The sequence below is a fragment of the Triticum aestivum genome, chromosome 4B, assembly GCF_018294505.1.
Source record: "Triticum aestivum cultivar Chinese Spring chromosome 4B, IWGSC CS RefSeq v2.1, whole genome shotgun sequence".
Taxonomy (NCBI): Eukaryota; Viridiplantae; Streptophyta; class Magnoliopsida; order Poales; family Poaceae; genus Triticum; species Triticum aestivum.
In genome coordinates this window covers 19,075,327-19,101,264 of record NC_057804.1, presented here as the reverse complement: position 1 = coordinate 19,101,264, position 25,938 = coordinate 19,075,327, and the positions used below count along the sequence as shown (strand labels likewise).

General features: G+C 42.5%; 3 protein-coding genes and 1 pseudogene across 3 annotated transcripts; 1 reads left to right on the top strand and 3 right to left on the bottom strand.

Moving 5' to 3' along the window:
- Positions 1–213: 213 nt before the first annotated feature.
- On the top strand, positions 214–1,256 carry LOC123094248 (uncharacterized). The gene has a single exon (XM_044516302.1). It carries the CDS (start codon positions 281–283, stop codon positions 590–592), a length of 312 nt encoding a protein of 103 aa, XP_044372237.1. The 5' UTR covers positions 214–280; the 3' UTR covers positions 593–1,256.
- An 80-nt stretch (positions 1,257–1,336) lies between these two features.
- Positions 1,337–9,901, bottom strand: LOC123094247 (ankyrin-3). The gene is made up of 12 exons (XM_044516301.1): positions 9,704–9,901; positions 9,537–9,605; positions 8,711–8,875; positions 7,907–8,038; positions 6,875–7,014; positions 6,355–6,465; positions 6,070–6,195; positions 5,524–5,676; positions 4,142–4,249; positions 2,444–2,614; positions 2,274–2,353; positions 1,337–1,629 (listed from the first exon to the last, which is right to left on the bottom strand). The coding sequence occupies exons 1-12, from the start codon at positions 9,780–9,782 to the stop codon at positions 1,566–1,568; spliced, it is 1,398 nt and encodes a 465-aa protein (XP_044372236.1). The 5' UTR covers positions 9,783–9,901; the 3' UTR covers positions 1,337–1,565.
- Positions 9,902–11,478: 1,577 nt separating this feature from the next.
- Positions 11,479–18,002, bottom strand: LOC123090655 (ankyrin repeat domain-containing protein 27). The gene is made up of 13 exons (XM_044511974.1): positions 17,691–18,002; positions 17,491–17,586; positions 16,141–16,320; positions 15,207–15,338; positions 14,623–14,762; positions 14,431–14,541; positions 14,170–14,295; positions 13,659–13,808; positions 12,899–13,000; positions 12,690–12,791; positions 12,312–12,482; positions 12,133–12,212; positions 11,479–11,843 (listed from the first exon to the last, which is right to left on the bottom strand). The coding sequence occupies exons 1-13, from the start codon at positions 17,854–17,856 to the stop codon at positions 11,783–11,785; spliced, it is 1,617 nt and encodes a 538-aa protein (XP_044367909.1). The 5' UTR covers positions 17,857–18,002; the 3' UTR covers positions 11,479–11,782.
- A 2,050-nt stretch (positions 18,003–20,052) lies between these two features.
- Positions 20,053–25,593, bottom strand: LOC123089888 (probable ubiquitin-conjugating enzyme E2 26; annotated as a pseudogene).
- Between the last annotated feature and the right edge of the window lie 345 nt (positions 25,594–25,938).

Below are 25,938 nucleotides of genomic sequence, written 5' to 3'. Positions count from 1 at the left end.
CCAACGTCCGAGAAAGACTGGAGAGAGGCACGCAACGGCAATGCCCCTAGAGATATGGCTAGGGCTGCTGGAGATAGATAGATGGATGGATAGATATGGCTTTGCATGACGCCAACTAGAGCACCAGCAGTACCTGGAGCTTTGGCCGCTTCCCAAAGTTGACTCCTCCTAAAGCACTCTACGCCAAGGCGGGCGTACGAGGCTGCAAGCCATACCATACCATAGCGGCATAGCCACCGAGACGTACGAGGAGAAAGGGAGAAGAGGCACGAGAAGAGGAATGGGGGAGGGCGCGGCATGCAGCTTCACGCCGGGGCGCCGGGGGGTGCTGTGGCGGTGGCGCGGCCTCGGCCGGCGCCGTAAGCTCCAGGTCGCCCGGCTCGGCGGCGGCGGCGTAAGCACAAGCGGTGGCCGTGGCCGTTGCCGCGGGCTCCTGCGGCGGCTCCGCCTGCGCTGGCTCCGGCGCGCCGTCCGCAAGCTGGCCGCGATCTACATGGCGGCGCTGGCAGGCCCGCCGGCGTGGGTCGGCGTGGAGCCCTGCTTCGCCACGCCCTTCGTCTTCGTCCCCAACGCCCGACCGTTCTTCTTGTGAAGCCGCCGACCTGCTGCCTTGCCGGCCGGGCAGAGCTTTTAGGGAAGACTGCCGAGTGCCGACACCCGTGATCTTGGCATGATTTGCATGCGCAAAACTCTGCTTGATTCCTGTCCTTGCTGTCGTAATTTCGCTTGCGTAACAAGTTCCCGTTTGTCTCAAATTTGTCAATAATTCGCTCTACAGTCAGGGAAGCAAATACTCATTCGAACTTTGCAGGTAAAAAAGCAAAAACTCTCTCAGTTCAAAAGTACTACTATAAAGTGTAGAGGTTATTTTTTAAAAAGATCAAACTTCTCTATATTTGAAAATTTTATAGGACAAGATTACATTGACGACTTCCTGGCCGCTGCTACTACAAGATTCTGTGGGTTTAAACAAGTTTGCTCCACTCAAACAAAGAAGACTCCGGCACCTCTGAAAATTTGCATGTATTTTACAATTTCTATAAAGGTCTTTTTCTAATAGTTTATGCTAGTTAACATATGTCCTTTGGCCTTTTCATCACACAAAAAAGTAAGCAATTGTGGGATTTTCAAAAGAGTCTTTTAAACGGCATTGCAATCCACATTTGAAAATCAAACTCTGACATTTCAAAGAGAACCCTGCACTAGTCTCTTCAGGGAGGAAAACCGACCCATAGGATCACATCTCAGATCGCAACAGTCCAGGATCAATGGACCCTATCCTCGAGAGCACACCCCATAAATAAGACGCGAACAAGCGTCACGGAGAGTCTTGAGGTAGTGTAACTCTAGTTGCATTTGACCCTTCGACTCACCATACGCTAGACATGCAACCAAGGGTCGTGGTTCTGGACAAAATAACTCTATTCAGGTTCCATGTGTATGTACGAGCGTCTACGTCTATATTGTGTTACAAAAAACTCTACACACTACAAAACTAAGATCAAACCGCCGATACAGAATCAAAAGGAACGCAACAAGGCATCTGCAGACAGAGCAACGCCGACCTAATCTATGGACTCGATGCTTCCTCCAGCGGCTTCATCCTTTGACATCGCCTCCCAAGCCTCCCTGCGGACAGAAGGGTATCAGTCAAACACGAATGAGAAATTGAAACTTCAAATTGAATAATGGAGGGCTGTATGCATCACTCGGTGATGAGAAGCCGAGGGTGTTATCCCTCTTTCGGGGGGAAAAAGGCGAATGAGAAATGGCGACATATACAGATATACTCCAAAGCTTCTGCAAGATATATATGTTGTCATGGAGATATATGCTGTACAGATCAGTCAGCGGTGCATGTGTGCGTGTGGTGTGCTGTACGTGTTAGTGGTCATGTGGTACCAACCAATGATGTGCTAGCTTTTGGGCAGAACAGGGAGCATCATCGCCAGACATAATTAGTCGTGATGAGCTCTGTTGCTACGATTTTTTCCTGGAATCCTGAAAGCGATTGATGAGGTTCCCACAGATGCGTAAGACTAGCCTGCTGAATTTCCCGTCACCTCGGAGTGCCCACATGGTTCCACCACCCCACAAGGTTGCCGCAATTATGCGGTACTGTCAGTTTCGTGTTCCCGCAGTTGCTAAACTTATGAAGACTTGGTCATTGTATGAAAGCAACAGCCAAAGCATGCATTACTGAGATTGGCTGCGTCCAATGATTTGTCCTAACACAAACCTTGTGTTAGATGAATAAAAGATGGACACATTACCGCAAAGCTTTCTTTATCTCATCGTTCCCAGGATCCAATTCCAGTCCATCTTGGAAAGCTTCGGATGCTTCCTCGTACTCCTGCCGACAAACAGAACGTTGGACAGATGAATCGACACCGAATGTAAAAAAGGGCAACAGATAACTACCGAACTGTCGAAGGTTTCTGACCTTGAGCGACATATGAGCAGCTCCTTTCCGGTAGTAACCTTTCACCCACTCGGGTTTTCTTGCAATGCAAATATCAGCATCCAGCAAAGCCTTTTGTGGCTTGCCTGTTTTTAGGTAGCAAAGGCTCCTATTTGAATACAATGTTTCATCTAAATACCTAAGTTCAAGTGCCTGCATTAAATTGAAGGCAAAAATACATAATATGAGCCATGTCCCAGAATAAAACTATCAACTAGAGAGGATTTTACTTGGCGGTCATTTTAAACTTTAGTAGTTTCTGTACTCTAGTATGCAGCAGTGAATATTACATCGCAATTTTTTTGGGACAAAAGGCATACAGCGCTACTTTGCAAATTTCACCAGCAGAGCTAGTTTTCCTTCTAATTTATCTCTGTTCTTTGCAGATTACTCATGAAATTACTCTTAACACAAACCTGGAAGACATCCTAGAGTTGATCCAACATGTAGTTTACATAGTGGAAATGAATAGAGGAAATATTGGAAAACCCTCGTTCTGTGGTCGTACTTGCAGAAAACCTCGAGTATTTTGGCACGTGGCATATAACCCCAGGCTATATTATCTTGATGTAAAGGTCTTTGGTTAATGGCATAAGGGTGATAAGGTGGCCCCAGCGGCACCACCATGTTGTTTGTCTCTCCCTAGCATGGAGGCAATCTGATGTGCCAATATAGTACGTTATTAGTGCAATTCAGATAGCTACAGCATTCAGATCAAGACATTCTCTCCAGCATAACAACTCCTGTGCCTGCCCAAAAGTGAAAACTTGCGCTCTCGTAGCGTCACCACTCGGTACTCCACCAGCCCAGCCAAAGAGCCAGTCACACTGCCCAAGTTTGATTGCTTGGCACGAACATGGCCCAAAATCGAGGAAACAAGATATGTCCTAGTGCATTGGTTCGTTCGTGTATTAATACCATCAGTAGATAATTAGGCGTGGACTGGTGGAGAGCTCTTGTTAGCAGGCAGTGCGTAACATGCAGCGACAGTGAATGGAATAGTCCATATCAGTGACTAATACGCTCTTATGCTGGGATGGAGGCACGAGGCATCGGATGGCCCAGCAGGTAGCAGGTGGCACCTGATGCCATCATCCCTACAAATTTAACCACATGTGGTTTGGTGAAACTATAAGTACCATAGCATCTACGGTTATGTATCACATGTGGTTTTGCATAATTTACTATGTTTATATAATCTGGCTAGCTATTTTAGTTCCGAGCCATATTAGTTGCGCAGCCAGCAATTCTCGGTTGACTAAAAGGTCAGCAAAACACAAACTGTGCCACCAACGTATGATAAATGAAGAACATCAGAAGCACAACTAAAAGAACCGAGCAATGCTCTGTTGGCTACCAGCATCCTTGTGCTCACCCACCCAAGCTCAAGGCCCAGCCTGCTAATGGTGCTTGCTTAATAAAAAAATGTGTGCTAGTGCCCATGGATCGAGCTTTTACTAAAGCAATGCTCAGTTGGCTGGCACCAACTGTCAGCGTGCTCAACCAGCTGCATCCGAGGCCTAGCCTTTGTAGGGTGCTCGCTTCTTATGAAATAGGTTCGAAAAAGAAAAGCATGACCAAATAGGTTGCACCAACACTGAATATGAAACATAAGTGTGACTTCATAAGACACCTAAAATAGCATTGAAATGGAATCAATGTTAGTATGCAAGCACCTACCTTAGTGTAGAGATTTGAAGCGCGAAGGTAGTCCTTTCTCTTAACTGCCTCTTTTCCTTGAGATTTCAGCACGGCTACTTTATCGTCGATCTTGTTACAAGACTCGTCCTAAACATGAACATAAATTAGGGGAAAATAAGGTTAAGACTTCAAAATGACATCATGAGGAGCAGCAATTCTGGAAAAATAGTACACCAGCAGATCACAGAAAATAGTAATGATTTCAGCCATTGGAATATTTTCAATGCTTGCAGAGGACTGCACCAGATTTTTTCACTTATTTAATGCCAGGAGACGTTGTTTCTTGAGACTGGGCAACACCAGTTGTCACGGAAAACTTAATAGCACACATGCAGGTGAAAAATACTCTTTGCCCTTTGAACGTTTTGAATGTCAGGACAGGCTGTCATGGCCAACCAGTGGCAGCCTACGGGCACAAGTGAAGATATCACCGGTTTGTAGCAGGAACGGAGGATGCAACCAGAGTTGAGGATAAGGGAGTTATTTGAATCAAGTGCTGCAATGGAGTATTCCCTTGGTTCTTATATAATAATTTAGAGTAGAGTTTCATACATAGTTCCAATCATGTCTTGCTCTCGCCTGACCTATTACTCCTCAGTGATCACCCTCCATGCGTTCTTTCAGTTTCCTTCCTCCTATCACCATCTGCCCTCCAGATTTTTTTTTCAGCACTCATCCCCTTCTCCAAACCCGTCTCGCGAGAAATAATAGGCCCCCTCCTTTGTCCTCCATTCTCCACCCTTCTCGGGCGCTGCTATGCCAACGCCCGGTTCCAGCATATCGCTCAGCCATATATATTATTTTCATCTTCTCTATCTTTGATTAATATCCACAAGGTTCATGGGGGAGACATGCAACAATGGTGACGTTCACCCCATTATTTCTCGCGAGACGGGTTTACCATTAACTTATGCTAGGGCGGACGTTTACCATTTCAATGAATAATATTTGTGCAACTTTGAACACCATCCTGAAAATCCTAGAACGGCCACTAAGAAAAGCATCATTAAGTTGCACAGGCATGCCCTACATTGATTTACAAAGGTCCAAAACTATGTTTGTCATATTATTACACGAATGAGTCTTTTAGCACCTTTCAAGAATTAATTCATCCGAGTAATGATACAAATAATCAAATTTACATATGATGATTCAAACAATCCACTGATGAGTGCTGTCTGGTGACTTGATTGTATTTCGGAAGTAAATAAAACCTGAGAAAATATCCTGATCAATGATTTTTGACAATTTGAACTTTGAAGCCTATGTACAGAAGTTTGTACCAAAGGTGGAGGGCATCCATGCATATAAACAATCATAGAAATATATAATGATTTGAGAACTTTCAAGTCAAGTCAAACCTTGGAAATTGAGCATCTTGACTTCTCGTGAGCAATAATTCCTTCAACTGACCAGTTTGCCACTGCTCTAATGGGAGAAGTGAAAGGAAATAGAATCTCCACATGGCTTCTTCTTCCAAAACTTGCAGCAATTTGTATTGGCATACGGCGATGCTGTAAAGTAACAAAACAAAGAAGATACACTTAATGGAAAGAACATATTTCAATATGCCACATCAGCAAACTTAATAGCTTGATTAACAAGAATATGGTGGAAGGGATTTTCCATCGGAATATATTCATTAAGAGAATTCGTGAAGTTCTGCTAAGTGCTGATTATAACATGCAAAGAAAATAAAAAAGATAGTTACAATACAGAATCATGAAACAAGCAATTCCATGTGAACCCAACATGGGTGTGCGCAATGTGTAGACAGATAGAATCATACACGTGCAACTCTATGCCACAAGCACGCACCCACACACTGTGCATAAAAAATATACTATATGCATTAGATTTCCCACCACAGTAAGAACAGCAGGAAATTAGGAAGAACAAAAGTTCACCTGTTCATCCAGAATGTTAGGATCCACGCCAGCCTCCAGCAAGTACTTAATACAGTCAGCCAAACCAACCGTAGTTGCCACCACCAAGGGAATACTTGGATGAGCAGAATTCACATCAGCGCCAGCCTGTCGACCCATATTATGCAAAGCAAAATGCCATGCACACAGCAGATCATATAACTAGAGGGATCAACTAACAAAACAACCTATATTACTCTACAATAACTAATCGGTTCCTGCCTAATCATCAAGACGTGAGGAAACAAAGCAAACAGGATACCAGACCTTGACAAGTAGCTTCACACATTCCAATGAATCAGATTCACTCACTCCATGTTTAGTACAATGAAGCGCCGTAACTAGAGGGGTACCTGAAACTTCTGAAACCCTGTTTGGCTACAAATTTAAGAGAACAAAATCACTTCCCACACAAAAATGACATAGTTCAACAGGTCACAGCAATACAACTACAGATACAACAAGAACGTAATAATACACAGGTCACACGTTTCGACTATAAACAGCAACATAATATGTAACTCATATTCGTGCACTCTGTACTCAGATTGCCAAAACCAAAAAACCCTAAGTTTGGTGGCATTGCTTGTATAAACGACTTAAACTTAGTTAGCCTTTAAAATTTAGTATCCCTAACATGGTTTTGAACTGGAGGTGACTAGAAATATCAAATATATAAACGAATTATTAGGTTTATCGGCATAAAATATGGTTAAAAAATTGAAGAGCTCGGCAACAACTAGGTAGAAAAATTTTCAACTGAAAAAGTATGGAAGTTGCACATTACATCTGCATGGTGATCCAATAAAATCTTCACAGCACCAGTGTTCCCATAGGAAGCAGCAATATGAAGTGGTGTTCCATGAGTAACGGCTATATCAACTCTGGCCCCTCTAGATAACAACAGATCCACTACTTCCCCGTTCCCTGGATAAGATATATGAATCGCATGATAATGTCATAAAGACCCAGTAATAAACCAATGTTGCAAGCTTCTCAAAGATGCGCATTCAAGATGAACTTATAATGGTATGTATATGTTGATCAGACTGAAAGCATGACAAGAAAGAACCACAGGATTCCAAAGGCTGGTCAAGCAGTGAGGTAGGCTAGACGAATTATGAAATTAATCCAACCAATATATAGCTCCACGAACAAGATTGATCAAGAAATGCTTTTTGACAGGTAATATTCGGATACACAGAAGGTTTATAGATTGCATCCTGAGGCCAGACAAAACAGATACAGCATACCAAATATAGGGCAACTTAAGCGGAAGAAATAATAACCATGAAAATAAATAGTTACTGATGAACACTAATAAATGAGGAAATTGCATCGGAACCTCCTAAACTATCACCTTCTCACTTGATTTCCTCGACTAACGCTTTATGTGTCAGGCCGCTCTAAACTTATCTATGTTTCTCATTAGCTCCTCTTCACCGTTGGAAAAAAAATACTGTTAGGTGAGGCTGACAAGGCAAAACAAGCAAGAGCCACTTCACGCATTTCTGTTAGTCCAGCATTGAAAAGGAACCATGTGAGTAAGGGGGACAAGTTCAGGGAAGCCCAGCACAGAAAATCAAGCCAAGGAGAAAGTTGGTGATAGTTTAGGGAGTTCCTTCCAATACAATTTTCTCAGAACAAATTTTTGATACAAAAAATCGTAGTTGGTGGGTTTTATGGTTACAATTTTGAATTCAGTTGTTCTTGCTAGCAACACAACAACATTTATTTTCGAAAAAAAAAAACACAACAACATTTATGAAAACCACTAACAGTTCAATTAACATATGCCAACAGAGAGAGAGAAAGAGACCGCTTTTTGCAGCATTATGCAGAGCAACAGAGCCTCTATCATCTAGCTTATTCGGATCAGCTCCATTGTCAAGAAGATATCTTGCAACGGCAACTTCTCCAAACAATGCTGCAGAACTCAGAGGTGTTACACCTGGCAACAAACAAGACCTTGTCAGATCATCAATACCACTCCCAATCTCTCGTCTAGAAGGTGAAAACACTAACTGTAGAATAGTGCATGGTATACCGTATACCACGCTTATTGCTCACATACATCTGCAACTACCAGATGAATTCCTAGAGGAGTAGAAGTATGACATACAAATCATATTCATATAATTACCTATTACTTTATATTGTGTAGGTATATGCAATGATGTGATGGAATCTACATATTGGATCATTCAAAAGTGACAGAAGGAAGCATATCCAGGTAAGCATGTATCTTAATCAAAATCATATTAAATGCAACTTGTACTCAAGCAATACATGGGTACCACAAATGAAAAATATTATATGTAAACTTCTCAAAGGTACCTACATCTAACATTTTCAGTTGACCGGTGTATTAAATTTAACTCCCAGAAATGCCCTATATATCATATATAGCAAAAAAAGCCTGAAGCCTGATTTGTTGCAGGCCAATAGCTGGTACTGGTAATCACCAAATAACAGAAGTGCAAAACAGAGACGAATTGTGACAGCACAATATCACTTTTCACAACCAATTTCCCTTTCCAGAATCGATCAGATAACAATTGTGACAGCAGGCCAAGAAGACAAAAAGGAAAGGGAGTTGATATAGCAAACGAGAAGTACGCACCGCCAGTGAGGTCACCAGCATTGACGTCAAACCCGAGCTCCTCCACGAAGTACTTGCATACTTCCATTTCAGCAAGGAATGATGCTAATTGTAGTAACCCCGTGCCATCTATATGCATATCAGCAAGCTTTGCCCTATCCTGTTTGTCCATGCTACTCACCATATCTACATGACCCAAAAATGTACAGATGAATCATAGTAAAATGCAACTGTAAGAAAAAATGTAACTGCGGTTTCCACATGATAGAATAAATCTGGTTCAGAATTGCGACTAAGCATGAAGGGTCAGTTTCTTAAGCAGAATCACAGCCAAATCTTACTGAAAACGACTATCCTGTTTGTCCATGCTACTCACCATATCTAAATGGCCCAAAAATGTACAGATGAATCGTAGTAAATCGCAACTGTAAAAGAAAAATAACTGATGTTTGGAAATGATGCCATAAATCTGGGTCAGAACTGTCAGTAAGCATGAAGAGTCGGTATCTTAAGCAGAATCACACGGCCAAACCTGACTGAAAACGACTGATTAAACATGAATCCATCACAGGGCAATTAGTACCACTGAAAAATATCACGATGCTGTCCACAGTGTAAGATGCTGCTAGTAAAAACAATCACGATGCATATATGCCCAATAACATCCCTGAAAAATACAGTCATAATCGCGTGAACCGAAACAGGAACTGCTGCAAGCAACGAGACCCTCGTAGCAAGCAGGCGCGCCGCCTCGCGGCCGCATCGAATTTCGAAACCACGCCCGTGCTGGGCGAGATTGGCGCCGTGGCGGCGGCGCAGGCAGAGGTGAAGAGGCGTGCGTGCTCACCCTTGAGGCCCTCCACATCTCCGTCCTGAATCGCCTCGAGCAGCTCGCTCTCCAGCGAGCCGGGGTCGGCTGGAGGAAGCAGACGGACGTTAGGGGCAGCCGGACAGGGAAAGCCGCGACGCGGACTAGGGTTTCGGGGGGCGGTGGCGGAGGCGTGCTGCGCATACCGTTGGTGCGGTGCTCCAGCCAGCTGTAGAAGTAGGTCTTGTCCACGGGGCGCGGCGGCGGCGGCGGCGACGACTCCATTGTAGGGTTTCTGCGGCGGCGAGCGGCGGCGCCGATGGGCTTGGGCGGTGGCTTCGAGGGGAAGGAAGGCGAAAGTGGGAGGAAAAGGGGCGGGAATGGGGAGAGGCCGGGAGGGGAGTGGGAAATAAATTGGCTACGCGGCACCGGGGCTAATCGAGTGGAAATTTGACTTCACCTCCCCTTTAGCACGCACGCACGTTCAATATAGCAGTACAAATTAGCGACGCACGAACATCAAAAATTAGCGACGCACGCACGCATGCACGAACATCAAAAATAATAAAAATTACATCCAAATCCATAGATCAATTAGCGACGACTACAAACACTGAAACGAGCCGAAGGTGTGCCACCGTCGTTCCTCCTTCCTTACCGGAGCCGGACAAAACTTGTTATAGCAGACAGTCGGGAAGGCGCCATGCTAAGGCCTCATATGACCAGGGACCAGAACAGCAACCGCCGCCGGTGAAGAGCAGTGCAAATCGAATGGATCCAACCTAAAGACACACGAACGTAGATGAACAACGAACGGATCCGAGCAAATCCGCCAAAGACAGATCTGGCGGGAGACACATGTCCACACGCTCCCCGATGCTAGATGCACCACCGGCACGGGAATAGGCGGAGGAACCTTATTCCATATTCAAAGAGCCGTCATTGTCTCACTTTCCCGAGCAAGACACTGATCCTAACAAAACTCGCAAACACATGTAAAAACGGAGCAGTAGTTTTGTAATTATTGGAACAGTAGCGTTAGTAACTTAGCAAACACAATATGAGAAAAAAGTAAGTATTAGGTTAGCGATGGATATTTGTTTGGATGACATTCATCATATTATTGAGTTGTCAACAATATTATTGGGGTTAATCAGATAAATGCCACTCAAATTCTGGCGATTCCAAGAAATGACACATTTATCAAAGTTCGGAAAATGCAGTGGCATTTCCTAGAATGGCCAGAATTCAAGTGGCATTTATCAAATTAACCGATATGTTTGGGTTTGATAATATGAAGTGTCTTACTTGATTGTCAAAAAAAATGTGTGTATTAACTAAGACGGCATTGTTCTGGGGTTTTTTAGCTCCATGAGTAGCATCTTATTGAAGTACAATTGCCAAACAATTGTTTTTTTTTTGGAAATTCACTAAATCAAAAGATGTTCACAGATCTTAAAAATCATGCATTGTCGAAAATGTTGTGGATTAAAAAAACCATGTTTTTTAAAAGTGAATCTAACAATATTCTTGGATTTCAAAAAATATTCATAGATTTGAAATAAAGTTTGTAAAAAATATGTTCACAAATTTAAAATGTACATGGGCTCTAAATATTCATGAATTTAGAAAAATGCTCAATGATTTAAAAAAAAGTTTGCAATTGTTTTTAAATGTTCATGAATTATAATCGTAAAAAGAAGGAATCCTCAATAAACAACACATTTTTTTATACTTGTGTATTGGTTATGGTTGTGTGTTTTTTCTTGTCGTATGGTCTTACTTGTGTAGACGGTATGAGATGTTTGTGGTGCAGGGAGTTGTTGGGGAGCGAATTTCCCCATCGCGATTTTTTTCAGATTTTTTCGCAATGTTTAAATTTGAATTTCGGCCGCAAGGCACATGGTGACATGCAAACATGCATGTCACCTGATCTCTGTCCGACAAGGAGAGCTTCAGCATGGTCTATAACTATTCTGCAGGAACAGAACACACTTGCACTTGTCATACCTTCATCATGCAACCTAGAGTATCGGTAAAGAGAAAACCACTTCGTCCATCGCAAGTACTCCCTCCATAAAGAAATATAAGAGTGTTTAGATCACTACTTTACTGATCTATAAACGTACGTGCTACGGGACGTTACGCACATTTTAAAAGAACCGAGCATTCACGGCTCAACACCACTCCTCCCTGTGTTTAGAACCAAAAGGCAGGGAGAAGGGAAGCCCGAGAGGAGCACCGCCGAACCGAAGCATGCATGAACTCGCCCACGAAGGCTCTGCTCAGACCGGGCCCGCGCTTTGTCGATCCGAATGTTGCTTCTTCATTGCCTCGACCGCCTCCCTGAAAATGTCAGGTATAACCAACTGTTAAGGCCTCCAAGGTAGCCAGCATTTCTGCTTACCAGTGTTGCAACAACAAAATAAAGAAGTTGACAAAAACTATATGTTAACGATATAGGGCGTACAACAATGGGATCAAACAGATATGATTCGCTTGCTTAACTCTGGCCACAATTATATGCATAATAATAGCATGAATGAAAAGGGTACGTTTGCGGTGCTATTTAACCAAACCCTTGCTCCCGAGAACAGATGTTCAAGAAAACAAAGACGGCAGATGGAAGGCCTACCAGAATGCGTCGTGAATCTCCACGCTTGCAGGATTCAGTTTCCCTCCAGCCAGGAACGCGTCACACGCTTCTTTACACTCCTGAAGGAAGGATAAAAACAAGAGGCAGAGATTGTCTACATGGGGCCGGAGTGACGCGTAAAGCAGCAAAAGAATGTCAGACTGCAATTTTTCTCTCACCTTCAGCGACATGAGGGCAGCTCCCTTCCGATAGTAACCCTTCGCCCAATCAGGCTGCAGATTTACACATGCAATGGCATCAGCCAAAGCATCATGCGCCCCGCCGCTCTTTAGATGGCAAAGGCTCCTGTTGGAATACAGCGTTGCATCTTCAGGATCCACTTTGATTGCCTGCATCGAAACAAGCCATATGGTTAATTCTCAAAAGGCAAGCGCAACTTGGGTAAAGAAAAGGAAGAATCACACTCCATCATCCCAGAATCAAGTAAGCAAAATCATAATTCATTTTCATTCATGATGAACAGCTAACAATGCACTATAGATATGGAAACAGAGCGCTCTGGTAGTATATGATATGATCGTGCAACAATATACTACCTCACTGTAGAATTTTAATGCAGCAGCGTAGTCCTTCCGCTCGACTGCTTTTGCACTGAGTAATTTCAGTTCAGCCTTTTTATCTTTATCACCTCCCTTGTCCTATAACAATGAAAAAAACATGCATATCAGCAGCAGGTATCTTGTGTAAAAATAAGCACTATGTAACCAATCAGCTTTAATATAGGGAAGATGTCCAATGATATTACCTTGGCACAGTGCTTCTTTGGTGCACCAGAGTCTTCTTTCTTGGTTGTTACTTCTGCATTTAATTTCAGCTGAATGTTGCTGTCTTTATCACTTTGCTTACCCTTAATCACAATATTGAGCACGCCATGACACATAAAAAAAATTCAAGTTAACAGACATGAAGAAGCTTCAGTGATTAAAAAACTCAAACTAGCAAAATTCAAGCGCTTTATTCAGAGCAACAAACTTTTTCCACTTGAACTCATGGGCAGTTTAGACATAAACAATTGGAATGCCCTAATTGTGGCACTTCCTCTACAAGCCACAGCTTCGCAAAATTTTGAAACGACATCACCTCAAAACCGGCCAAAAATGGGTGTGAATATCTGCAGCAAAATTTACTTGGCAGGCTTGCATGAGTAAATATCAGGATGTCATCTCCATGAGCAACCCATTTATGTTAAGCAGATATTAGCATTCTGTTTTAATATTGGGTTCCCTATTGAGTATTGGCCACAGTTTCACCCAATTGTGTGTTCACGTCCTGAAGTTTTTTTCTAAATTACGGTAACAATGTAATTAAATGATATTTCCGAACTTATATTTCTACATATATTTTTATTTAGCTGCTAGGAAAATTTAGCGGAAAACATACATGGTCAAGACTAAACAGAACAGATAACAAATAACTTGCTTCACGCTTAAATCTAAGGAACAGGAAAATATAAGGTGCCACATATTGGGGTGTCTAAGTAACTGAGCTTAGAGTTTAGTTCATACCTTGTTTGATTGCCTTAACTTTGCATGGGCAATGATTCCTTCAACACTCCAGTTTGACACAGATTGAATGGGTAAAGTGAAAGGAAACAGAGTCTCAACAAGCTTTCTTCTTCCAGAGTTTGCAGCAATTTCTATTGGTATCATACGGCCCTGTTATGTAAAAAAACAGAACAAGGCAGAGATACTTATATACCATGATTACAATATATGTCAACGTAAAACTTATGGTCCATCTGGTTAGCATGTTAAAAACAAAAGGATAAAGCAAAGCAGCAATAACCAAGATATAGCATTTCCTCGTGCTCCAAGAGTTGGCAACACAACATCATTGGAAACATTTTCTGAATACCAATTCAATGATATATATATATATATCTTTTATGGAATATAATTAATATGTGATTAGTCAAATTCAATATCAAAATGTGTGCGGGCCTTGTAAACCTAGGAGGGGGTACCATTGAGCATAAACATCAATTAAGAACAGTAATAGCAAGAATCAACAACTTACTTGATTGCTTGGAATATTGGCATCTGCGCCAACCTCCAGCAAATACTCAACACACTCAGATAAGTCTTTGCTAGTTGCTATTACCAATGGAGTGTCAGGATTTACACAATTCAAATCGCCACCAGCCTGTGTTATAAAATAATAAATGAGCGTATGGACATTTACAGTTCACATAAAATACAGGAATCCAGTAAATAAATCCCTACTGGGTCCCTGAACCATTTATAAGATAAAAAAAAGAGGGTGAAGTGTCCACCAGACCTTGACAAGGAGCTTCATGCACTTTAAAGCATCAGACTCAGTAATTCTTCCAGAAGCAACACAAAGAACTGCAGTCATCGGTGTGCCTAAATCTGCCGAAACCGTGTTCGGCTACATGTTTTTAGAGAAAGAGGTCAATTGACAGGTAGTGATGCTCCGAGACTACTAAATATTAAATTAAATTATTATTACATCTGCATTGTGCTGCAATAAAATCTGTATGATGCCAGACTTCCCATAAGAGGCAGCAACATGTAGTGGTGTCCCTTCAGAAGAGAATACATCAACACTAGCTCCTTTCGACAGCAAGAGTCGTACCAGTCGGTTATTCCCTAGGTAAAAAAGCAGTGGCATGAAGAATAATATTTTAGTTCAGTCGATTATTTAAGAACAAATGGACAGAAAAATAGGTCAGGACTATATCGTTCAAGTAAAGTATGTTCCGTTCAAGATGTCAACATACCCTAATCCACATGCCAAACTTTATGTAAGAACACGCAAATACACGATTGAATTCAATGTCATGTTGGAGAGTACAAAGAGCCAAATAGGTAGAGAACTGAATCCATGAGGAATGTTACACATGTTAGGCATAATGTACTATCACTCTTTTAAATACAAACATGTAAATATGCAGTCTAAAAACAAAGTGACAATGGTAATTCAACCAGATCATCAGGACATTAAATATAGAGGCACTAATATTAACAATTTCCTTTTGTGAGCAAAAAATAGTAAGTATATATTTATGTTGTTAATAGGTGCAGAAAGAGAACCTTCTTTTGTAGCGTAGTGCAGAGGAGTAAATCTTTTGTTGTCTTGCTTATTGGGATTAGCACCTTTGTCAAGCAAATACTCCACAGTAACTGATTTATCACGCAACACCGCACAAGCCAAAGGTGTCATGCCTGCCAATGGTAAAAATTAAGCAATGTAATCAGATCTTACATAGATGACTTACCAGACCACCACAGTATAATGTGAAGCATAAAGTTCAGCAAACACATCATAGTGTACAGAACACAATTACAACCTGAAAGTACGACAAGCCAGAGTTCAAGTGTTCAACACATTATCAGTGTTTGCATGGGAGCGGCGTTTTGGCTCCTGGAAGCACATGCTCCTGGGTGAACAGTACCACGAAAAAATAGTAAATGTTTTCAAAAAAATCTGAAAAAAATTGTAGATGATTGTGTTGGTGTCGCAAGCATGCTTGACAATTTTCATGTGGAATGGACCAGCGGTATTTCATCGCTGAGAAAAACAAATTTGGGGTGACATTTGGTCTTCGATTTGTTTTTTTGTTCTTTTTTTTGCACAGGCCAAAATGGTTAACCTTTTTGCCTCAAAATGTACAGGTAGCATTTGTATGTGACAAAGATCACAAAAAAAATTGTTCAATTTTTTTTGACATTTGAGGAAAAAAATTGGCCCAGGGAGCATGTGCTCCCGGGAGCCAAATTGAATTTCCATGTTTGCATGTCATTTATAACGGCAGCATGCCAACACTACGGAATAGTAAACAAACGATATGGTACGAGAAACCAGAGGGTCGAGTTTAGGAATTGTTTTTTTTTTCTTTCAGAAAGGGAGTTTAGGAATTGTGTAAGGGACACATTTACATCATAATATATAACAGTTTGCATTACCTCACCAACAAAAACAAATTAACGAACCATTTAATCTAGCAAGAATACACACTGCAGATACCTGAATCATCATTAGCTTCAGTATTGATGTCAAACCCAAGCTGCTCCACCAAGTATTGGCATGTCTCAATTTTCCCCGTGCATGCTGCCTCATGCAGTGGCCCCATGTCGTCCATCTTCACAGAGTCATTCGGCTCACTGCGGTCCCCATCCGCGCCACCAAATATAGTGGGTGGAGCAACTGTAGGACAACCATTATTTTGGCAAAATAAAGGGGTTACCATGTAATATCTATAATGTACAAATATACAAGAATAATAATTGGACAAAGACGTGAGCTTGTACCAGGCTCCCGGCCTGCTCCTGAACTACCCTTCCTACATTAATTCTCTCCCCCAAGGTCCCAATGAGCTCCACCTATCCACTCCTAGATAGCCCGAGATTGCAAAATAACAAACAACAAGCAGAATGGTGCTATACAGCAGCTTTAACATGGGGCGAATCCATTGACACCGCTCTACGACCAGTGGCGAGACCAGACTTTGGTGATTGAGCAGATAAATCAGGGACGCGGCAGATAGTGCTAACTTCCTTCGACACCTTGGTGTCCATTCTACTAAATTCTCCATTATTCAACGGCTTGCTGATTTCAGTGCTATTCGTACAAAAATGGAGATTGCGCTGAGTTGAATGTCTATTTGTATGAAATGCGGAGAAAACCACCTAAAACACGACGAGTAAAATATGCCAATTTGAGAACTTCGTGGGCCACAGAGAATTGTGGAGTGTGATATGATTTCCACCAAATTAGTGTGATATACGTACTTTCTACAGCATCGCGTTTGTTGTGAAATGAAACTTGCTCATGTGGATCTTGATATTTTTCCCCCCATTGAACCATTATTTTAGCTTGGTGGGCCCATTATTGGAATCCTAGGCTCCTAGCTCCACCATTGTCAACCAACTCTTCAAAACACAATTCAAAGGGCATGCTCCTCTCTATCTCTAAGTATTAGTTGAAGGACTATCGACATGTATAATGGCTGTCCATATATAGATGTGTTGTTGTTTCCATAAACATGGCAGTGACAGGCTGTCCATAGACGCAATTTATTTTTGACGATTTGGATGATACGGCAACCACGAATTCTTGAGATTTGGATGCTAGGACGACCCAGCAATTGATTTTGTATGTTAGGCATACTTTTCCAGGTTTTAGATTCGAATAATGCTGTGAGCGAAATCCCGTGTGGTTGGTGAATAATGACTGAACGCAGCATCTCCTGCTGTTACTGTTAGTAATGCAGATGATGGCCCTCTTAGCTAGCTTTGAGACCAAGACCCAAACCCAAACCCTTGCTAGAAAGAGAAGGGGGGTGGGGGAGAGCGGAGCGGGGGATTGATTTCTCACAGAAGATTTTATTGGGGTCGACGCCCGACTGCGCGATGTAGCGGCTCACGGTATCCGAGGTGAGCATGCGGTCCAGCCCTTCCCTCTGCTCCTGACCTGGGCGCACAGCAGAGGAGCAAACGTCGCCGCCGTCAGAGACGTCGGCTCCAACGGATCTAGTACAAGGACGAGGGACGAAGAAGAAGAAGGAGACGACGTACTCATGTGGCCCACCCGGTCCTGGGAGGGGAAGTAGGCCATGCCCGACGACACGTTCTGGAAGCTCCCCGGCGCGAACCCGTCGAAGCGCTCCCGCCCCCGCTGGAGGCCCCGGCCGCCGCCGCCGCCGGCGCCGCGGCCCTGCTTGAGTCGCCTCGCTTTCCCCATGTCGAGCACGGTGGGTGGGGGTTTGGGTTGCCTGGATTTTCGAGGCGGATGCTTCGGGGGCAGCCGGCCTGCTTTATCCCGTGACCACCGACCCACCCTGGCGCGAGCGTGCGGCGCGGCGCTAGTCGCGGAAACTTTTCGTTCCGACTTCTCAGGTTCGGGAGCAGCAGAGTAATGTCACTCCCTTTCTCGCCGGCGTGGCGTGGCATGGCGTGCATGCAATGCAACGACGCGCGTGAACGATGATGATATTGGTAACAATGTTATGTTAATTCGAAAAGGAAAACAATGTTATGCACCGTACCTCCCTTCACGGCCGAAATCACCGTGAAAAATCAAGTGAACTAACGAACAGTGTGATTGATCAAACAGGTACCAAGGAGCGAGAAAACGTATGCGCTTTAGCAAGGGGTGAGCGCGGCCCTTCAATGAAAGATTAACGGGATCTGACCCTGCCCATATCGACGAGATCGGACCCCGGTTTAAAAGTACCCTCGTACGTACATGATCCGTTTTTCTACGCCAAACCGCCTGATGGTAGACTCGACGGGCAACCGCCATGGTCAGCGGTGGTAGAGCCTCGCCACATCACCCCGCCGTGCCCACGTGGAAAAGGGGTCTGCCGCCACCGACACCGGAGGTAGCCAGTTGAGTAGTTGACCCAACCACCAGGGCCGGCGGGGGTAGAAGGGTAAGGCTAGTCATAGTGGGGAGTAACTTAGACTAGTAACATACATATGTAACTAGTCCATGTTACCACCTTCACAGTGGGAAGTGTCATAGGTGTAGTAACATGCATATCTTCATTTATTGCTTTGTAGACTCATTTTGTATTGAAAACCGTTATGTGATGGTAACATATTATGTTACTCTATTTGTCTCTCTCCTCTTTAATTACATGACACGTCATCTTTTTTGCTTATGTGACATATATGTTACTATTTATGTTACTTCCACTATGACTAGCTTAAGTGGCTGCAGATGGCCATTAAATGTGTATAGATGAATGTTAAAGGGCAACCTGGTGCATGTAGCTCCCGCTTGCGCAGGGTCCAGGGAAGGGTCCGACCACTTTGGGTCTATAGTACGCAGCCTTTCCCTACATTTCTGTAAGAGGCTGTTTCCAGGACTTGAACCCATGACCTCATGGTCACAAGGCAGCAGCTTTACCACTGCGCCAAGGCTCCCCTTCTGTATAGATGAATGTTAGAGATAAAAAAATTACGGAAACATTAACGCCCACACGTGTGGGCGTTTGCATCTCGCCCACACGCATGCATCAACGTCCGTTTGTGTTTGCACGAATCTTGGCATGTTTTGCCTGTCACGTAGGACTGGGTTGATGTGTGGGCATTTATCCGGTCGCCCATACGTCCGTTTCACCATGCGGAGGGGCTGGTGTGTGGGCGATTAGCAGTTCGCCTACACGCCAATTTTCACGCACACGGAGGGGCTGGTGTGTGGGCGTTTATCAGTTCGCACAGACGTCCATCTCCTCTCTCACACCCAAAGCTGTCAGTTGTCATGTGTTTTGCAGTGGTACATGGCAACTGCCCTAGCGTGCTTGTAAGCAGATGACAACTCTCTCTTTACCCGAGTTGCCATGTATTTTTGCAGGGTACATGGCAACTGCCACTAGTAGAAAAAGCCCCATTTATCCCGGTTCGTGAGGCCCATTTGTCCCGGTTGCCGAACCGGGACTAAAGGGTCGGTAGTAAAGCCCAATACCTTTAGTCCCGGTTCGCCCAGGAACCGGGACAGATGGGGCTCCACGTGGCCGCTGCGGCTTGCCCAGGCAGGATGGTCTTCTATCCCGGTTGGTGCCACCAACTAGGACCACCAACCGGGACCAAAAGACTTCCACGCGTCAGCAGTTCATGAGTTGGGATTTTTGTTTTTTTCTGAAGGGGAGGGGGGAGGGGGTTGGGGGTTTTGTAGGGTTAATTTAGGGATTTCATATATTGTGTTAGTTAGCTAATAGAGAGAAGTGTCCTCTCTTATCTTCGTGCTTGGTCGACGCTATGTACAACTAGATAGGAAGTGCGGCTTGCCGCACCCCACCCGCACCAGCCATAGCCAGCAGCCCGATAAGGCATGATTTACATTTCATAAGTTAAGAAAAAAAGTCCAAAGTACCAAAGTCTATTACATATCAGTAGTGCATTTTCATCGGAAATGCAATATGATATACCAAAAGGATAAAGGTTCAATACATTATACCAACAAATGTCACAACTAATTATTACTCTGCCATCCAGATGATGAGTCACAGAAATAGGAAGCGTATGAACAATATATCATAGCTTATATGTGCACAGTAAGTCACGTTGATTATGTACATGAAGCGAGTTTACATCACCAATACAACTCATTCGATCAGGACTATTGTTTATGGAAGCATAGAAGTCGAGTTTGTAAAGTGCCCAATTCACCTGCAGAGAGTAGCAATCTTGGGCAAGCCCACATAGACAATTCCATCTACATGGTAGAGATCAGGTGCACAATGTAAGAATGCCTGATGGTGTCGGGGCTCGCCTCTATAACCCAACATACTTGACCTCCCTCCAACAGCCTCTTGAGTTCACCAATCTACAAATGTGCCCCATAAGAGCACATAATCACACCAAATGGCAAGGTAAGTATTCCCTGGCAAGTACTGGACCAGAAAACTCTGACTGGAACTACATGATATTAGATGCAACTTTTCATCTCAACCATATGCGAATACTGATGGAAGATGCATTACTTATTAGGCACATGTAGAATGAGGTACCAAAAGAGCAAGTGGTACAGAAAAGAAGTGAACCAACATGATAAAAGAGGGCAAAGTGTTATGGTAGACCTTTTATTTTCAATGAGTTGATGAGCTGGAGACCATATAATTTTGAAGGTCTGACCAGCTGTGCATACCATGGTTTCGTGCTTGGAATTCTCTATGCATTATAAGTGCGGTCAATATAAAATTGTAGAGCACTTGCAACCAAGAAAAACATGTAAACATGATCCAAACAATATAAAAGTAAACCCGACCTCGCCAATTGAATCTCAAACCCTGGTAACATTCTTAATACAATAAACCGTTTACAGTATATTGCAATTGAACCACTAATTGTTTCGAACATTAGGAAGTTTCTTAGAACACTCCCATATCAATTTGAATCACTTATTTCTGTTGTGTGATGGGAAACACTAATTTAGAAGATATGACAATGTTTGATTTGAGATCATATATGCTAAGGCATCACATCAACACAAGTAAGGCCTAGGCAGTTTCTACTTGGTTCCTCTGCTCAAAGCTCTCACACAATAAACAACACAATGTTTGTTAGCAGCTAAGGGCTCTCCCAGAAAGAAGGAAAAAAACATTACTACATGATCTTTCATTCATAGGCATCATATGCATGTGCAGAGTTTCTTATAAGTTGTACAAAACAAACAGCACACACTACAGTAGATACACATGCGCATTGAGACCCCAAGCTAGGACCGATAGCTTGATTTTTAAGTTACTTTGAGGAAAAATACATCTGGTTCTTCGCCTCAAAATGATTAGCCTGTATGAATATCAGAATATGGTTCTGAAACCATGGTACTTAACTGGTTAGTACGTTTTGTCATCATATTAATTCAGTTGCTCTGAGAATGAAAAAGGGTAACTAATAATTGGAAGAACCATATATTCGGCTTCCGCCATGTCAATGTTTAATTGATTGGGCCATATACAAGCCTTTTACCACGGGTTGTCCTTTATTCTGCTTCAGGGTAGACAAGAATGCCATAAATATGTGCGTAGCACTGTTAGCTAAGGAAGGGAAACAGGGGCTAGGCGTGGTATTTATCAGCGATTCCGGTATCTAAACCAGAAATCCATAATATTTGTAAGACCAGATCAACTAAACCGCATGTCCGCATGTGTATTATTTAACCATACGGAAGTTTCTTTAAAAATGCACTTTCAACAAAATGATTAATGGACCATCACACGTATTGATCGTTAGCAGAATCAGAAAGTCCGACAGACTTCGCCAAGGTGCAGCTAGGAGGATCAGAAAGTCCGACAGAAAGATCACCAGGATATAAAATCGAAAGGTCTTGGACAGCAGCAATAGTTCAATCATAAACCGAGCTATTTATGATTGAAACTGCAATCTAACTATTCTGATATGATGGCAATCAAAACTAAATTACTATTAGTCAATCATGAACTATATACACTGCATAGATACCCTGAGAATGTACATACAGGTGCGACAGATTGGTAATATAATAAGGTGAGGAAGAAACATGCTTACCAAGTCCGCGGCAGCCTGCAGTGTAACATGATCACCTCACTGTCCATCTCTAGTTGGTTCAGTAATAAGCATACAAATGTAAGAAGAGTTCATCCTTCCACTCTAATTGATAAATATTTGCTGGTAAATAAATAGTGAAAAGGAGCAGGCACTGACTTTGGTATCTTCTTAAGATATTATCTGTAATCCATAGGGACATATCCAGTATATACCTCATGATGAGCCAATGAGATCCAAGCTGTGAATGAAAATACAGTAATGTGAGAACAAAGGATCTGACAAGGATTATTTTTTTCATCTTCTCCGGTAACAACAGAAAAAAAGCCTTGGCACAGTGGTAAAGCTGCTGCCTTGTGACCATGAGGTCATGGGTTCAAGTCCTGGAAACAGCCTCTTACAGAAATGTAGGGAAAGGCTGCGTACTATAGACCCAAAGTGGTCGGACCCTTCCCTGGACCCTGCGCAAGCGGGAGCTACATGCACCAGGTTGCCCTTTTTTCTCCGGTAACAACAGAAAAAAAGATACATCCAATTCTCGTAGACGTATATATCTAGCAATTAAAATCATTCTTATAGTTACCGTGAGAAGGACCCTGATAAAAGTAGCCACTTTGATAATACTAACCTGCTTCACCAGCTGTTGCCGTACAAATATATGGTGTTCAGGAGTACAAATATATGGTGTTCAGGAACTGACAAAGACACTCCAGCCGCTCAGAAGGAGATGCCTCCTAGGTTGCCCTGTTGATTTGCAGTAAGTTAACACAATTATTATGCTATGACGTCAACTATAAGATAAACCCTTCTCCAAACTATATACAGGTTAGTGAATTGCATTGAGCATTGTCACTCATAACTAAGCTCATACAACAAAATGGTCTGCTGAATTGATCAGCTTCAGATCACACTGTCATATATACATGATTATGTCAAACTGCTACAGATCACAGTAAGGCAAAGGAATGCAAAGTTAACGCAAAGTTACCGTCGTATTCCGCTTCTTCCTCTTTGGGGACCTGCGATCCAACCATATTACCCGCTAGGTAGTGTTTGCATGCTGCCAGAATGGTGCGTCCACGTTCCTGGAAGTGGCCGGCGACAAGGTCTCCAAAGTGCTGCAAGTAGAGCCAACAATAAAGGAAGGTTACTAAAAAGCAGTAGATAATAGAGTTCTATGTTACTTAACTGTCTGGTAATTACAAACGAGGGCTGTCATGTTGCAAAATTAAATTAAAACATATGAAGAATGTTCTAAAACTCCAGTCATTCAGTCAAGTATGCATACTATGTATCTAGGTGCCCTTGCTGACTAAGATTACGAAAAAAAGTACGCAACATGATTAATCAAAATAACCAGGTGTTGCCTTAGTCAGGTTACCAGGCTGGCTGCTTATTTGGGCCTAAACTGAAACAAGCCCAAAGGCCCACCCATACTCCACTACAAGGTGGGGGTGACCAAGCGCACTCCAGCCACTGTGTTTCAGAACATTGAAACAAACCTTTGTAGCATATTCAAGTAAACAACAGCAAATGTAGTAAACCAAGAGAAGATCCAGAAATCTAGGAAATAAAAGGGCTAATCTTTAATAGTCGAGCATATCACGAGTGAGTTTCTGATTTCAGCATGCATTAAAAGGACGAGAGATGGACTATTATTTCGTTTTTGCACCTTAACAGCCAGAACTGTAGGTACATATAGCGAAACATTACCTCCGGAGGTCTTCTAAGTGAACACAACATAGTCCTACAAGAGTGCAGAAATGTGGTCTTGTTGTACCATGGAATGTTGTTATCCAGTTGCGGTATTCGCAGAGCCTGCATATCCCAGCTCATTGAAGTATGGCTTCTCATTCAAAATGAGAGCCTGAATGGACACAAGCACCTGCAGCATTGTTGAGTGAGCTGAGTTCCACTTCTCGCAACCACTACCACTCCAGGTACCAAGGAGGCGAAGGCAGACTTCTCCACAATTATAAAAAGTTCGGATTAAGTCGAAGCCCTCCAGAATGGCAATACACCAACTGCAGCACCATCAGTGTTAAGCATTTTAGTAAAATGATAAAATAATCGCATAAAAAGAAATGCCGGAAGCTTATATAACGGAGGCTCAGAAGGATAATCAGAGGTAAAATGTGCATCAAAGAAGAAGAGGCCATCATGGTAGGGTGTTCCCTTAGGGCCAATAATCACATCCCTAAGAAGATCCATTCTATCTTCAGCAACATGGACAAAAATAGAAGCTACAAAAAAGAGTAGTTTTCACAATTTATACTTCTGATTTGAGAAAATATACTGAGAGGTGCAATAAATAAGCCATATTTTGCTCAACTTCATAATATCAATCTGTTTGCTAGTGCTAAGTCGAATGAGAATTAACTAAATCTCAGCATACCAAAATTAGCTGCCGATTAGCCATAGGATTTAATTCTTTATCCAGATCTAAATTTTATTATGTATCATTTTGGTATTATTTCCCCCACCATTGGATGAAAGATCCTAGGGCTCCAGCACTGACTGAGCATTAGAAATCAAATATGCTATTTAAGCGTCACTATTTACTCAGTACAAGCTACGCAAAACCGATACCAGACAAATCATTGAATCGGTTTAGCTACACCATATTAACACTAAGTATAAGTCCAGATCTAATAGATTTCAGAACTCACTCCAAAATCTTAAGATTGTACAGAGATAATAAGCGAAGAGCATAAAGTAGAATGCTTCCTTTCATAGCAAGCTTTAAACTGACAGTTCTATACGTATCATAGTTACAGTGTGGATCAGTTTATGACATAGATTTTTTATTTGCCTCTGCCTATTATATCTCACGAGACAGAGAAAAAATGAGACGCCTAACAAATCAAGCAAGGCAACAAAGACGTATATTGAAACCTAGCACATGTATCCTGAAGGGAACTGCTAGCCAAACATATACTCATATATAGTGCTCTGTAAGCTCAAAAGTACTAATATTTCAGAGCAAACCATATACTCACGTTGCCCATTACATAATGTATATGACGATACCTTTCTCACCGCTGATGTGTATAGGGTCACTGATCCTTGCCCCCTTTCATGTTGTAGCCATGGTTGGATCCGTAAAAAGAGTGAGAGTAGATTGATACATCAACTTTATCTGTATAGAATAAAGCCCAGTGTCATTGCCTATTGTCGTTTGTGTATGTGGTTGCTATTAGATGAAAGAGTGCGATCACCGTGAGTTAAAGACAATGGTCCAAAAAAAATCAAGAGTTATTGCACAAGTCTATCTGCATAAATGGTTCAATATAACGTCAGAGGATAATACAATGGCTACCTGAATAACTGAACCAACCAGCATCTCGAACGCAGCATCATTGAACGTATCTTTATCATCACTGAAGTAGATCGGGTCATCGATTGTCGCTCCTTTCATAATTTGTCTGGTACAGGGCGATGCATCCATTGAGACACATCAATTTCACCAAATTTGCCATGCAACAATGGTAGTAGAAGGCCTTATAATGTTACCTCTAGTAGCACAAGCAGCAAACAGATGAGCCCACTGTTTACATGATGACAACCACTGAAATGACAATGTTCTTGACAAAAGATTGCATGGGCCTACAGAAGGTACAAATAAGAATTGTTTGACATTGTACAGATGAAATATGGGTACTCCATCATCATGGGCCAAAAAAGACAGGTAATAATAACCTGGAAAGACACGGATGAGGTACAATTGGAGTTTGATATGTGTGTCCTGCAAAACTGAAGAACACAAACATCATGAGAAAAAAATGCAAAGCTG